General features: G+C 42.8%; 1 protein-coding gene across 1 annotated transcript in view; it reads right to left on the bottom strand.

Moving 5' to 3' along the window:
• Positions 1–1,307: 1,307 nt before the first annotated feature.
• The window catches only part of hcrtr2 (hypocretin (orexin) receptor 2), an 86,343-nt gene continuing 71,281 nt past the window's right edge, over positions 1,308–16,369 (bottom strand). The window contains exons 4-7 of the mRNA XM_061910336.1: positions 13,144–13,259; positions 12,847–13,067; positions 12,516–12,637; positions 1,308–4,464 (exon numbers count right to left, since the gene is read on the bottom strand). Of these exons, the coding sequence (XP_061766320.1) occupies positions 4,295–4,464; positions 12,516–12,637; positions 12,847–13,067; positions 13,144–13,259 (629 nt within the window). The 3' untranslated portion in view covers positions 1,308–4,294. The remainder of the gene's footprint in view (positions 4,465–12,515; positions 12,638–12,846; positions 13,068–13,143; positions 13,260–16,369) is intronic.

Genomic DNA, 16,369 nt, shown 5'->3' with positions numbered 1-16,369 from the left:
CATTAGTGGTCCAAAACAATTAGTTTTTAAATCAGAAATCTCACTTTTGAATTTTAACTAATTGAGAATAGTAACAGTTAAACAGCAGATTAAAATATTATTTTTTTAATCAAAAATTATATGTTTTAATTGTGATTAATCACATTTTATTAACAATTCAAAATTATATATTTTTTCTAATCAAACATCTGACTAATCGTGATAAGTCACAGTTAACTAGCGCTTTAAAATGATACATATTTAAAATCAGAAATACCAATTTTGAATTTTGATTAATCATTGGTGCTGTAGAAATCACATTTATGAATTATTTTAATTGTAATAAATCAGCTCATGAGCACTGTAAAATGATACGTCTTTGAATCAGAATTTAAACTTGAATTCATTTAATTTAATTAATCGTGATTATACACAGTTAATTAGTGCAGTAAAACGATACATTTTGAAGTCACATTTGTGAATTTTAACTAATCATATCACTTGCTTGTATAATTCAAATAAAATTGGTAACAGTAAGATATTGAGGGCACATTTTCAAAAACTCTGCAGTAACATTGCAAATAAGGTACATCAATAGATCATACACACATCCATAAACATAACTCAAACGGCACTTATGTGCTTTCAAAATACATTTTGTAATAAATGGAAAATTACTTTTCGCAAATAATCCCAAATGAACACATTAACTTTAACAGCCCTAATATAAGCAACCAGAATACCATCTCAAATAAAAGCCCACCATGAATATAATACGACTCCTCTTTTTTAAGTGTGGCTGCATTTCTGCAGGTCACCGGTCTGTGTTTGAGTGACAGGAAGACAAGCTCAAACTCGTTCGGTGTGTGTGCCAAATCTTCAGAGCCCATCATTTTAAAAATGTATATGTTAAATATAACCTTCATTATTCAGATCAACATGGTGAAAAATGAAAAAGATAAATGATAAACAAACATACAATCATAACTATTTGCCATTTGGTTAATTTTGTTATTTGTAAGATTACTGCGAAACTAACTCCCAAATGCTCCGCATGACAGCACAATCTATACATTTGAAAACAAAAAGCATATATTGAAGTAGCTAATGTCAGATCTCGAATTTGATTGACTCCACGTTGGTATTTCTGATTTTAAATGGAATACAATCTGTACTGTGTTGAGGTAGATGCTATGGCTAATGAGTGCTAACAATGTCCTTTAGCCCCCCCACCCGCAAAAGGGAGGCGGGGCCATGTGATTCCTGAGCTGAGTTAATGCTGTATAATGAATTGAAATGCAACTACATCACAGAAATGGGTTCACTACTCACATTTAAGCAAACATTTTATGATATGTTCTTGAGGGAAAACACTGTGGAACGTAAACATGGTCCTAGAGTAGTCAGTGTGCAGCTTGCATTGATTTATACATTTGTACACATCATTATTGTCTAAATAACGGGCAACACGAGAGGAGAGGGACACTGCCTTGCCTACTGGCTCGTGGTAGCGCCATTAGATTAGATTAGATTAGATAGTACGTTATTTATTCCTTCAGGAAAATTTAAATTTTCAGCACAATCCCATTCAAGATCAGACAAACATTAGAGGGAGACAAAACGGGATCGCTGACGGGTCTGCCGGCTTCCAGCGGCCCTTACAAAAAAGATAAGATACAGGTAAACAAGTGGGGGGGAATGGGAGAAAAAAATAGAAGATTGAAATAAAATCAAATCAAACAAAAAAATCGGTTCAAGCATGAAACCTGGAGAGGGGGTCCAGACTGAGGCCAAAGGAAAAAAAAAAAAAAATGACAACTCATAACCATAGTACACATCCCTCTCACATGTGTGTAAGAGTGAAACATCAAACATCAAAGAAGACAAAGGACATCAAAGACATTAAAGCAGCGGATACAACCAGCCACTTCTACATACAGCTATGAATACAAACAAAAAGCAACATATACACTGTGGTGACCTCTGCGGTGTTCCACGCCATCGTCCGCTGGGGTGGAAGGAGCACGGCCAGAGACAGGAGCAGACCCAACAAAGCAACCAAGAGGGCCGCCAACCAACTCTCTGCCAACTCTCCAAAGTCTGGTGCTGAACGAGTGCTGCTGTCGCGAGAGAACTGCGGTTCACTGGTTAAAGACACACAATCCGACATGCACTGTGACATTTTGAAGCACAAGTGAAGTGAATTATATTTATATAGCGCCTTTCTCTAGTGACTCAAAGCGCTTTTACATAGTGAAACCCAATATCTACCGTATTTTTCGGAGTATAAGTCGCACCTGCCGAAAATGCATAATAAAGAAGGAAAAAAACATATATGTCGAATTTTGGGGGGAAATGTATTGGTTTTTTGGGGGGGAAATTTATTTGATAAAACCTTACACAAAGAAAAGACATTTGAAAGGCAATTTAAAATAAATAAATAATAGTGAACAACAGGCTGAATAAGTGTACGTTATATGAGGCATAAATAACCAAATGAGAAGGTGCCTGGTATGTTAACGTAACATATTATGGTAAGAGTCATTCAAATAACTATAACATATAGAACATGCTATACGTTTACCAAACAATCTGTCACTCCTAATTGCTAAATCTCATGATATCGTATACAGCCTCTCTACCAACCATGCGTGTCAAACTCCGGCCCGCGGGCCAAATATGGCCCGCCGTGTAATTTAATTTGGCCCTTGAGGCAATATCAAATTAACATTACAGCTGGCCCGCCGTTATTACACACTTGCCAATCCTCCCGAAGTTCAGTGCCCCTCCCGAAAATCTCCCGGGGCAAGCATTCTCCCGATTTTCACCCGGACAACAATATTGAGGGCGTTCCTTAAAGGCACTGCTTTTAGCATTCTCTATAACCGTCATCACGTCCGCATTTCCTCCATACAAACAGCGTGCAGGCCCACTCGCATAATATATGCGGCTATTACACGCACATAAGTGAATGCAATGCATACTTGGTCAACAGCCATACAGGTCACACTGAGGGTGGCCGTATAAACAACTTTAACACTATTACAAATATGCACCACACTGTGAACTCACACCAAACAAGAATGACAAACACATTTCGGGAGAACATCTGCACTGTAACATAACATAAACACAACAGTGAAGTGAAGTGAACTATATTTATATAGCGCTTTTTCTGTAGTGACTCAAAGCGCTTTACATAGTGAAACCCAATATCTAAGTTCCATTTAAACCTGTGTGGGTGGCACTGGGAGCAGGTGGGCAAAGTGTCTTGCCCAAGGACTCAACGGCAGTAAGTAGGATGGCGGAAGCGGGGATCGAACCTGCAACCCTCAAGTTGCTGGCCAACCGAGCTATACCGCCCCAGAACAAATACCCAGAACCCCTTGCAGCACTAACTCTTTTAGGACGCCACAATATATGTTGATATTTACCTCAGAAGGCTGCAAATAGAAAAGAGGCATTACATTTGTATTTAAATTTTATTGGATATGCCATAGATATTTTTAAATTATTATTATTATTATTTGAAACTCGATTTTATATGTCACTATAAAGTTATAAAAGCCTTGCTTGTTCAATATTCAATGCAAAACTTGTTTGGGTCCCTATTAAAAGGTTAATTTGTTCAACCTTGGCCCGCGGCTTTGTTCAGTTTTAAATTTTGGGCCCACTCTGTATTTGAGTTCGACACCCTTGGTCTAGACTCTTACGTGAATGAGCTAAATAATATTATTTGATATTTCATGGTAATGTGGTAATATTTTCACACATAAGTCGTTCCTGAGTATAAGTCGCAAACTATGAAAAAACCTGCGACTTATAGTCCGAAAAATACGGTAAGTTACATTTAAACCAGTGTGGGTGACACTGGGAGCAGGTGGGTTAAGGGTCTTGCCCAAGGACACAACTGCAGTGACAAGTATGGCGGAAGCGGGTATCAAACCTAGAACCCTCAAGTTGCTGGCACGGCCTTCCTACCAACCGAGCTATACCGCCCCAGTACAGTAACTCTTTACCGTTTAACAAGTTACACACTGACTACTCTAAGGTCTATCCAAGTTGTATTTCTTGTACTTTGAGAAGATATATTGTGAGAAAATGGGTTAAAGAAATGTGGAGACTGTAAACGCGAATAGAAGACCACTGACCCTGACAGACGTCTTTCTAAGAGTGACTTCGTCATAGAGACCACAGCCAGAGACTCATCACCGAGGCCTTTTTTCCCCCCCTTTATCCAAAGTAAGAGCCAGTTTGAACAGGGAAGATGCATTCAAGTGCTTGTTGGAAACGTGAAGAATCCGCCGTGCTGACGCTACACAACCTGGTCCGATATGCGTGACACGTTGTCCATGTGGTTCACTTGGGTCGACAGCGACTTCCGGCTGTCTGTGCTCATCCGAGCTCTCGTCCTCTTGGGTCTGTCTTGGTCTTGTCCGGAACAGTGACAAGAAAAGGCGGCCTTGAACTCCTCACGAAACTTGCCTAAAACAAAAGTGAAAAAGAAAAGTGGTTTTCACTTCACGGGTGTGGTTGAAGCCCGTCGAGAGAATGCCAAGTGTGCAAAGCAGTAATCAGAGCAAAGGGTGGCTATTTTGAAGAAACAACAATATGAAACATGTTGTAATTTTTTTCACTTTTTTTTTGTTAAGTGCAAAACTCAACATTTGTGCATTCATAGTTGTGATGCCTTCAGGAACAATCTACAATGTAGATAATCATGAAAAGATAGATAGATAGATAGATAGATAGATAGATAGATAGATAGATAGATAGATAGATAGATAGATAGATAGATAGATAGATAGATAGATAGATAGATAGATAGATAGATAGTGTGGAGGGACGGAGCCGACAGCAGGGTAGGACGAACAGCGGTCCTACTCAAGGTGGTGGCCAGGGGGCGGCGGAGCACGCTTGGAGCGACGCTGCGGCAATCCGAGTCAGGTGCGTAGTTCACACACCTGCTCTCAATTCCCTGCATCTTCTTCTGCAGCATAAAAGGGGAGAAGGAGGAACAATCATGGCAGAAGACGGAGGAGAAACTGCAACAGACGACGACCAGAGGAGAGATGAGCCCCCGCCAGAGACGCAGCCACCGGCCACCGAAAGGCCCGCCGAGACGAGCAGGAAAAGAGGTTGTGCTAGAAATTGGCGCGACCGACTGGGAGTCAACACTGTTGAAAGAATAAACGAGTGTCATACTTGCTACAATGTGTCTTGCATCGATGGTCCCTGCAACCCACACGATGACGGCTGGAGACTTGTCACAGATAGATAGATAGATAGATGGATGGATAGATAGATAGATAGATAGATAGATAGATAGATAGATAGATAGATAGATAGATAGATAGATAGATAGATAGATAGATAGATAGATAGATAGATAGATAGATAGATAGATAGATAGATAGATAGATAGATAGATAGATAGATAGATAGATAGATAGATAGATAGATAGAGAGATAGATAGATAGATAGATAGATAGATAGATAGAGTGGAGAGACAGAGCCGACAGCAGGGTAGGACAAACAGCGGTCCTGCTCAAGATGGCGGCCAGGGGGCGGAGTGTGCTGCAGAGCACGCTTAGAGCGATGCTGCGGCAATCCGAGTCAGGTGCGTAGTTCACACATCTGCTCTCAATCCCTGCATCTTCTGCAGCATAAAAGGGGAGAAGGAGGAACAATCGTGGCAGAAGACGGAGGAGAAACTGCAACAGACGACGACCAGAGGAGAGATGAGCCCCCGCGGAAGACGCAGCCACTGGCCACCGAAAGGCCCGCCGAGACGAGCAGGAAAAGAGGTTGTGCTAGAAATTGGCGCGACCGACTGGGAGTCAACACTGTTTGTTGAAAGAATAAACGAGTGTCATATTTGCTACAATGTGTCTTGCATCGATGGTCCCTGCAACCCACACGATGACGGCTGGAGACTTGTCACAGATAGATAGATAGATAGATAGATAGATAGATAGATAGATAGATAGATAGATAGATAGATAGATAGATAGTGTGGAGAGACGGAGCCGACAGCAGGGTAGGACGAACAGCAGTCCTGCTCAAGATGGCGGCCAGGGGACGGAGTGTGCTGCAGAGCACGCTTGGAGCGACGGTGCGGCAATCCGAGTCAGGTGCGTAGTTCATACACCTGCTCTCAATCCCTGCATCTTCTCCTGCAGCATAAAAGGGGAGAAGGAGGAACAATCGTGGCAGAAGACGGAGGAGAAACTGCAACAGACGACGACCAGAGGAGAGATGAGCCCCCGCGGAAGACGCAGCAACCGGCCATCGAAAGGCCCGCCGAGACGAGCAGGAAAAGAGGTTGTGCTAGAAATTGGCGCGACCGACTGGGAGTCAACACAGTTTGTTGAAAGAATAAACGAGTGTCAAGCCTGCTACGTTGTGTCTTGCATCGATGGCCCCTGCAACCCACACGATGACGGCTGGACACTTGTCATAGATAGATAGATAGATAGATAGATAGATAGATAGATAGATAGATAGATAGATAGATAGATAGATAGATAGATAGATAGATAGATAGAGTGGAGGGACGGAGCCGACAGCAGGGTAGGACGAACAGCGGTCCTGCTCAAGATGGCGGCCAGGGGGCGGAGTGTCCTGAAGAGCACGCTTAGAGCGATGCTGCGGCAATCCGAGTCAGGTGCGTAGTTCACACATCTGCTCTTAATCCCTGCATCTTCTGCTGCAGCATAAAAGGGGAGAAGGAGGAACAATCGTGGCAGAAGACGGAGGAGAAACTGCAACAGACGACGACAAAGGGGACGAGAGCGACCAGAGGAGAGATGAGCCCCCGCGGAAGACGCAGCCACTGGTAGATAGATAGATAGATAGATAGATAGATAGATAGATAGATAGATAGATAGATAGATAGATAGACAGATAGATAGATAGATAGATAGTACTTAGTTGATTCCTTCAAGAGAGTTCCGTCAGGAAAATTACAATTCCAGCAGCAGTGTACATAATTGATATCGAATTTTAAAAGTAAAAATTAAATAATGGGGGTATAAATGGAAACAAAATAGAAAACATATTACAATAACAGTACAATAAAAAGCAACAGTGAGAATAAAAATTATAACAGTAAAATAAGAATATAACAAGAGAAACCAGGCAGTAGTGACCATGTTATTGTTTTGCATCCCCTGTCATCCCAGTACCCCCCCTTACCTCACCAGAGAGGACTTGTACAGTCTGATGGCGTGTGGGACAAAGGAGTTTTTGTGTCTATTAGTCCTGAACTTGAAACAGTCTAGTACTGAACAGGCTCCTCTGGCTACTGATAACGGTATGCAGAGGCTGACTGGCATCCTCCAGGATGCTCACTAGTTTTTCCACAGACCTCTTCTCTGCCACCGTCACCAGTGAGTCCAGTTTTATTCCACACTTAGAGCTGGCCCGCCTGATAAGTTTCTCCAGTCTGGAGCGTACTGCACCCCCAGCCCATTAGCATGTAGAACAGAAGCCTGGCAACCACAGACTGGTAGTACATCCACAAGAGTTTCTCACAAATGTTGAAGGAGCGCAGCCTCCTCAAGAAGTACAGCCTGCTCTGTCCTTTCCTCTACAAGTGGTAAGTTTTAATAGTCCAGTCCAGGTTGTTGTCCACCCACACCCCGAGGTATATGAATGAGTCCACGGTCTGTACCTGGACTCCCTCGATCACAATAGATTGTAACCTTGTACTCGACCTCCCAAAGTCAATGACCAGCTCCTTTGGTCTTTGCATTGAATCGTAAAAGTTTGCATAGACTTGTAAAGAACATAATGTCATGTCTGTCTTGAGTTTCCAATCATTTCTACAACTCTTATTTTTTGTGATAGAGCGATTGAAGCACATGCTTGTTGGTCACAAAAAACATTCATGAAGTTTGGTTCTTTTATGGATTTATTATGGGGCTACTGAAAATGTGAGAAAATCTGCTTTGTCAAAAGTATACATACAGCAATGTTAATACTTGGTTACATGTCCTTTGGTAAGTTTCACTGCAATAAGGCGCTTTTGGTAGCCATCCATAAGCTGAATTTTTGACCACACCTCTTGACAAAATTGGTGCAGTTCAGCTAAATGTGTTGGTTTTCTGACATGGACTTGTTTCTTCAGCATCGTCAGGAATTTTGGAAAACAGGCCCATAGGATAATACTACCACCACCTTGCTTGACGGTAGGTTTGGTGTTCCTGGGATTAAAGCCCTCTCCTTTTCTCCTCCAAACATTCATCCATCCATCCATTTTCTACTGCTTCTTCCCTTTTGGGGTCGCGGGGGGCGCTGGTGCCTATCTCAGCTACAATCGGGCGGATGGCGGCGTACACCCTGGACAAGTCGCAACCTCATTCACACTCACATTCTACACACTAGGGCCAATTTGGTGTTGCCAATCAACCTATCCCCAGGTGCATGTTTTTGGAAGTGGGAGGAAGCCGGAGTTTCCCGAAGGGAACCCACGCATTCACCGGGAGGACATGCAAACTCCACACAGAAAGATCCCGAGCCTGGATTTGAACCCAGGACTGCAGGACCTTCGAATTGTGAAGCAGACGCACTAACCACTCTGCCACCGTGAAGCCCTCCTCCAAACATATTGATGAATATTGTGGCCAAAAGGCACATTTTTTGTTTCATCTGACCACAGAACTTTCCTCCAGAAGGTCTTGTCTTTGTCCATGTGATGTCAGATGAAACAAACATTTTACTTTTTGGCCACAATACCCAGTAATATGTTTGGAGGAGAAAAGGTGAGGCCTTTAATCCCAGGAACACCATCCCTACCATCAAGCAAGGTGGTGGAAGTATTATGTTCTGGGCTTGTTTTGTTGCTAATGGAACTGGTGCTTTACAGAGAGTATGTGGGAAAATGAAGAAGGAGGATTACCTCCAAATTCTTCAGGACAACCTAAAGTCATCAGAGGTTGGGTCTTGGGCGCAGTTAGGTGTTCCAACAGGACAACGACCCCAAACACATGTCAAAAGTAGTAAAGGAAAGGCTAAATCAGGCTACAATTAAGGTTTTAGAATGGTCTTTCCAAAGTCCTGATTAAAACTGTGGACAATGCTGAAGAAACAAGTCGATGTCAGAAAACCAACAAATTTAGCTGAACTGCACCAATTTTGTCAAGAAGATAGTTGAAAAATTTAACCAGAAGCTTGTGGATGGCTACCAAAAGCGCTTTATTGCAGTGAAACTTGCCAAGGGACATGTAACCAAATATTAACATTGCTGTATGTAAACTTTTGACCCAGCATATTTGCTCGCATTTTCAGTAGACCCATAATAAATTCATAAAATAACCAAACTTCATGAATGTTTTTTGACCAACAAGTATGTGCTCCAATCACTCTATATTTGTAGAAATGATTGGAAACTCAAGACAGCCATGAAATTATGTTCTTTACAACTTTTGACCGCGACTTGTATATAGTTGACATTTCTTCATTATGTTTGAAGTCATATGCACATTTCCCAGAACATTTACATATCACATGTTTATAGACATATTTTTGCAGTATTAAAATGAATTACTTTTGCATGGTTATAACATAAAAAAATAGTACAAATAAATCTATGTAATAATACATTCATTAAAAAAAAAAGTAACAGTTAAAAGGTGTCTGTTTACATTATAGAAAATATGCAACAACAATTTTAACATGGTATGTACAATAATATTGTCGTAACGAGGACTATGGTGAGGTTTGTTTTCCCGGAATGCAAAGGAACTGGACCGGTCGTGGCGTGAAGGTAAAGACATGTTTAATCTATTACTATGAAAAAGTGCAAACAAAAGGCGCGCACAAGGTGGAGAACAAACTTGGTTAACCTTCGTCTTGTGTTAGGGTCGGCACCGACCCGTTTTAGTTTTTAAATGCATAAAAACACCACATACATTTATTTTTTTGCATCAAAGCTTTTTGACTTTGTCAGGAACCTCTTTGTCAACAAAATAAAACATTTTAATTTTTTTCACTAAATTATAAAATGCTCTGGTAGAAATGATGCCCTTGGTGTTGTTAGGGTCGGTTTCGACCCGGTTATAAAAATAAGATGATGAAGCAATGATAAGAGCCAAAACTGAACACACTGGCAGCCAGCTCCTCTTCCAATCATGTGAGCTTTAGTGGATTCTCATTTTACCTTGTTATCCTGTACAAAAACAAACAAAAGACGGACACTAAAAGTGTCACTTTTTGCCACTCTGATTTTGTTTTTTTTATTAGTTTTGGAACTAGTAATCTATTTCTCTTGGTTTCATTTGCTTGATTGGTTGTGTGTTTGATGTTGGATTTCTGTTGCTGAAAAAAATACTTTTTAGCCTTTTCTTGAAGTAAATATATATGGGTCGAAATTGACCCGTAACACCATAGATGTTACTATAGTTAAAATTCTTAAAATGAAAAAATAAACAAAACACATTTATTTAAGAGATGTGTTCTAATACCCTTTAGTAATAGTTAGGTAACACAACAACCTTTTTTTATTTATATGATTCTCTTGAGGTTCGTTTTACCATTTTTAAAAATTGAAATCGAGGGGTATACTGACAAAAAAAGGCCCAATGGCCCAAACCAAAAATATTAAAACCAATATTTTCAAGGATGAGGAAGCCTAACAAGGTAACCAAGAGATGAGAAACAAATTGGATGATAGATAATTGTTTTTAGTGTATTTTACAGCTGATTTAAAACATGGGTCAAAACCGACCCGTTAACATAAGAGATGGTAACAGAAAGCTAACACAAGAGGAAGGTTAAGAAAACAAAAACTAACACAGAGGCAGAACTATGGGCATAGAAACGAAAGACACTAACTGGCATTAATGAACAAAAACTTACTTGCGGTGACGTGAGCAGGGCAGCATGAACTATGACATGAAACAGGCATGAAAGAGTGGCCATAAACGGTGATGACGCCAGAACGACCAACTGAAAAACCAGGCTTAGATAATAGTGACATGATTGAAACAGGTGCGTGAGTCCAACACGTGAGACAGGTGAAACTAATGGGTCGCCATGGTGCATACTTGCCAACCTTGAGACCTCTGATTTTGGGAGGGGGAAGGTCTGGGAGGTGGGTGGATATGTGTTGGGGGTGGGGTCGGGGCATGTTTGGGGGCGTGGTTAAAAGGGGAGGAGTATATTTACAGCTGTTGTGTGCGCAGTTGTGCATTGCACTTTCTAAAGTAGATGTTATTGTCACATATGAATGATTCAAACTTTTATTAGTAGATTGCACAGTACAGTACATATTCCGTACAATTGACCACTAAATGGTAACACCGCAATAAGTTTTTCAACTTGTTTAAGTCGGGGTCCACGTTAATCAATTCATGGTACAAATATATACTATTAGCATAATACAGTCATCACAAAAGTTAATCATCATAGTCTATACATTGAATTATTTACAATCCAGGGGGTGGGATGAGGAGCTTTGGTTGATATCAGTACTCCAGTCATCAACAATTGCATCAACAGAGAAATGGACATTGAAACAGTGTAGGTCTTACTTAGTAGGATATGTACAGTGAGCAAAGTACATAGTGAGTTCACATAGCATAAGAACAAGTATATACATTAAAAATACATTAGATTATTTACATTAGGTTATTTACAATCCGGGGAGATGGGATGTGAATGGAGGAGGATTAAGGGTTGCAGTTGCCTGGAGGTGTTGTGGTACATGTAGATGGCAGTATTGTCCTGTTTAAGAGTGTCACATGCTGTTTACGGCAGACGAACTGCCTTACGGTAGAGTGGTAGACGTAAACGTGACTGCTGTTGTTGTGTGTTGTTACTGAGCTGGGAGGACTTAATGAAACTGCCTAACAATAAACCCACATAAGAAACCAAGAACTCGCCTTCGATCATTCTACAGTTATAACGTCATTGGCCGGACATGCTCTCAGACACGTCACTCAGGTCCTCATGGAGCTGGAGGGGGTGTGGCCTCCAGCTCCACCTGAATTTCGGGAGATTTTCGGGAGAATATTTGTCCCGGGAGGTTTTCGGGAGAGGTGATGAATTTCAAGAGTCTCCTGGAAAATCCGGGAGGGTTGGCAAGTATGCCATGGTGAAAAAGCAAGGGGGTGAAAAAACAGGAACTAATGGAGTCTTGAAGTAACAGAATGATAAAACATGATCACAAGACATGACAAATATCAAATAGTATATTTTTTTTATATTAGTATGCACAAGGCTGCAACATAAAACAACATAAAGTAATACAATATATTATCCAAAATGTAATAAATTAATGTATTATATCAAGTATAAACAGTAAATTTGAATTGTTCTAGTAAAGCTGCATCAAAGGCAACAACCCTACAAAGAAGCTCATGTAAAATATGTACGCTTCTGTAGCGTGACAAATATGCAATAACAAATAAATGTGTATTCACTTCATGGATGCTTGATATGAACGTCGATGTTGGGGAATGCAGCCTTTGAAGTGCCCGTTAGAGCGCAGCAATGAGCTGGTGTTGTTGGTGCAGCTGGTGTACAAACTTACCACTGAGGAAATTGTAGATGATGGGATTGAGCGCGCTGTTGGCGTAGATGAGCCAGTGTGAGAACGTGAACCAAGCGTACACCGTCTGTCTATCATCGGTGTTCTTGAACGTCCCGAACACTCTGCAGGCACAATACCAGGCTGAGTAAAAGCATCAATAACGAATGACAAGGATCATATCATCTTTAATTAAAATAATCTTTAATTTAGAAAAGGCGGAAACTCTGTACTGATTTTGTAATTCGCTAGTCTGATTAATCAGACTCTCTTTTGTTGCTAATGAATTATGCAAGATTTAGGAACCAAACAAAAAAATAATGAATGCTGATACCTTTTCATGACATTGAGCACACTGATGGGCAGGTAGCACAGAGCAAAGACAAGGAGCACCACCATCAGCATGCGAGCTGTCTTGCGGCGCGCTCGGATCTGTTTGATCTCCGCACAGACCGTGCTGGTCTTGACCCGCGTGGCCTCCCCCGGCCCGGGGGTGGAGGCGGTGCACTGAATTGTCTTCCACTTCCTCTGCATGACTGATGTGCTGCCAGGAATCTGTCAAAAGACGCATAAATCATACAATCAGGTGCTCTGAGCGGACTCTGGTTGTGCCGGCAGGCGGACTACTCACCTGCTGACACCACAGCTTGTGACATATTTGGATGTAGGCCAGAACCATCAGGCACAAAGGTGCAAAGTATGTGACGATGAAGAAACAGCTGTGATACACCTTTGGGTAGATATCGGCTGAAACGAGAACAAAAGAGAAGATTTCATTCTAACATCTCGCTGGGACTCTTGGACGGTGTAGTTTGGTATCGGCAGTCAGTCCAGTACTGTCGGCTAAGGCTGATTCACACTGCAGGTCAATTCCGATTTGTTTGCCCATATCAGAATCCGAAATACTTTAACAATCAAGATCAGACACACATTACAGGGAGACAGAACCGGATTGCTGACGGGTCTGCCAACAAAAAGGTGAGAAACAGGTTGTGGTGGGTGTGGCCTGTGGACCTGCAGCGAATCGGGGTGTGGCAGAACGGGCTGGAGATAAGCGACAGGTGTGTAGATGACACAGCTGAGAGTGTCTAATCACCTGTCGCTCTGTTAAAGGCAGCAGTCGGGAAGGAGAGGGGGAGTTGTTGATGGCGGTTGGCGAAGCACGAGGGGAGCGAGAGCAAGACAGACCACTCTAAGGGAAACCATTCATGTGCTCGATTGAGGAAAGACAATTGCTGGAAAACACATAAAGACTTTGCACGATCTGGCGTTTATTGGAAAATAAACATTATTGTTGACCCTGAAAAGGAGTGGTGATGTCGGTGACTGGTGGCCCAAAGAACCCGGAAGGGAGCAACTTCCAAACAGGTAAACGCTGGAGGGGGGGTGAGAAAAAAAATCAGTCCAAGCCTGGGCTCCTGGAGAGGGGATCCAGACTGAAGCCAATGAAAAAAAAAAAAACTTATAGCCATAGAACACATAAGCATGTGTGTCATCGGCGATCACTCGAAACGAGTATGATTTTCCTCCTGTTGGTGGGATTGCCTTCAGGAGAACGACTGCGTGGCGCAGGGGAAGAGTGGCCGTGCGCAACCCGAGCGTCCCTGGTTCAATTCCCACCTAGTACCAAATTCGTCACGTCCGTTGTGTCCTGAGCAAGACACTTCACCCTTGCTCCTGATGGGTGCTAGTTGGCGCCTTGCATGGCAGCTCCCTCCATCAGTGTGTGAATGTGTGTGGGAATGGGTAAATGTGGAAGTAGTGTCAAAGCGCTTTGAGTACCTTGAAGGTAGAAAAGCGCTATACAAGTACAACCCATTTATTTATTTATTTTTAAAGTGGGGAGACTAGTGCACAGACAGCCGCCACACTGTTCTTGGCAAACAGAAGGCCAGAGTCCAGTGGAATAAAGACCAAGACAATTGGGGGCCCATCTTTGCTGCAGCCTTCTACCGCCTTTGCGACCATTGTGGAGCTTCTATGCAACCATCATCCGCCCACTCCGCCGTTGAGGTCTTTGAGCTCAAGGTTACATATGCGGTCCTCTCCAAGGTTTTCTCATACTCATCATCGTCGACGTCCCACTGGGTGTGAGTTTTCCTTGCCCTTATGTGGGCCCTACTGAGGATGTCGTTGTGGTTTGTGCAGCCCTTTGAGGCACTTGTGATTTAGGGCTATATAAATAAACATTGATTGATTTATTGATTGATGTGTGGAAGAGGGAAACATCAAACAAAAAAGAACAATAAAGGAAATTAAAGAAAAGAACAGAGCTGATGCAACCAGACATCTCTACATACAGATACAAAAGTAAAAACAACCAAAAATAAAGAAACATATACACTGTGGTGGCCTCTGCGGCATTCTACGCTGCTGGGGTGGCGGTAAGCATGGCCAGAGACAGGAGCAGACCCAACAAAGCAACCAAGATGGCCGAGTCCACCCTCGGCCGCCCACTAACTCTCGGCCAGTGTCCAGTCCTCATGGATAAGCGAGAATCAATCAATCAATGTTTATTAATATAGCCCTAAATCACAAGTGTCTCAAAGGGCTGCACAAGGCACAATGACATCCTTGGTTCAGAGCCCACATAAGGGCAAGGAAAAACTCACAACTCAGTGGGATGTCAATGTCAATGACTATGAGAAACCTTGGAGAGGACTGGATGCATTGGACGTCGAGTGGGTCAAACATAATATTGTGAAAGTCCAGTCCATAAGGAATCTATCATAATAGTGAGAGTCTAGTCCATGGTGGGACCATCCCGAGCGGAGACGGATCAACAGCTCAGAGATGTCCCCAACCGATGCACAGGCGAGCAGTCCACCCCAAGATCCCGACTCTGGACAGCCAGCACTTCGTCCATGGCCAGAGGATGGGTCTAAGAAGAACAAGGTGTTGCGGCACACGCGTAGTCTGCGTTTCCCTCCTCTGCGGGACCACCCGGAGGATCCACTGACAGCACGTTCAGACACACCCATGCTCGCCCTGGGATCAGCATGCCCACGCAGCTACAAGCCTGCATACAATCAGACAATATGCGCACCTGTGACTGATGAGGGCGAGCTAAATAAAGGAACAGTGGACCCAAGGATAGGCACGGGAACTTAGTAGTGTTCATGGTGTACCTACCCTCCGTCACCCAGTAAGTGAGTTGTGGGTCTCACTTTTCCCCGGATCTCCCTCTGTCCTTTGACCGCCTCCCTCGTTCCTCGATTCCTCGCTCGCCCCTGGACTCTGACGCTTTTCTCTCGCCCCTGATCCTATCTGCCCCATGGACTGCCTCGTTCCTTCGCTCTCGTCAGCACTTTGGTAACACACACTACAGTTCGATTCTACACATTGTCTTACACCATACACACTCTTGAGTTTTGTCACACTTCATTTCCTTAGTTTATTTGTTAGTATTGTTTATTATTATTATTATATATATATTGACTATATATATATAATACATTATTGTACTTTACTTCCCCCTGGTGTCAGTCTTCCGTCACGCCCTCTGCAATACCATAACACGAGGTGTCCGATACCTGCTCATTCACATACTTGCCAACCCTCCCGGATTTTCCGGGAGACTCCGGAAATTCAGCGCCTCTCCCGAAACCCCTCCCGGGACAAATTTTGTCCCGAAATTCAGGCGGAGATGGAGGCCACTCCCCCTTCAGCTCCATGCGGACCCGAGTGACGTGTCGACAGCCTGTTTTCACGTCCGCCTGCCCAACGACGTTATAACTGTAGAATGATCGAAGGCGAGTTTTTGGTTTCTTATGTGGGTTTATTGTTAGGTCCTCCCAGCCCGGTAACAACACACAACAACAGCAGTCACGTTTTCGTCTACCGTAAAGCAGTTCATC

Source organism: Nerophis ophidion, linkage group LG09 (assembly GCF_033978795.1).
Source record: "Nerophis ophidion isolate RoL-2023_Sa linkage group LG09, RoL_Noph_v1.0, whole genome shotgun sequence".
Taxonomy (NCBI): domain Eukaryota; kingdom Metazoa; phylum Chordata; class Actinopteri; order Syngnathiformes; family Syngnathidae; genus Nerophis; species Nerophis ophidion.
This window is presented reverse-complemented; position numbering and strand designations above follow the sequence as displayed.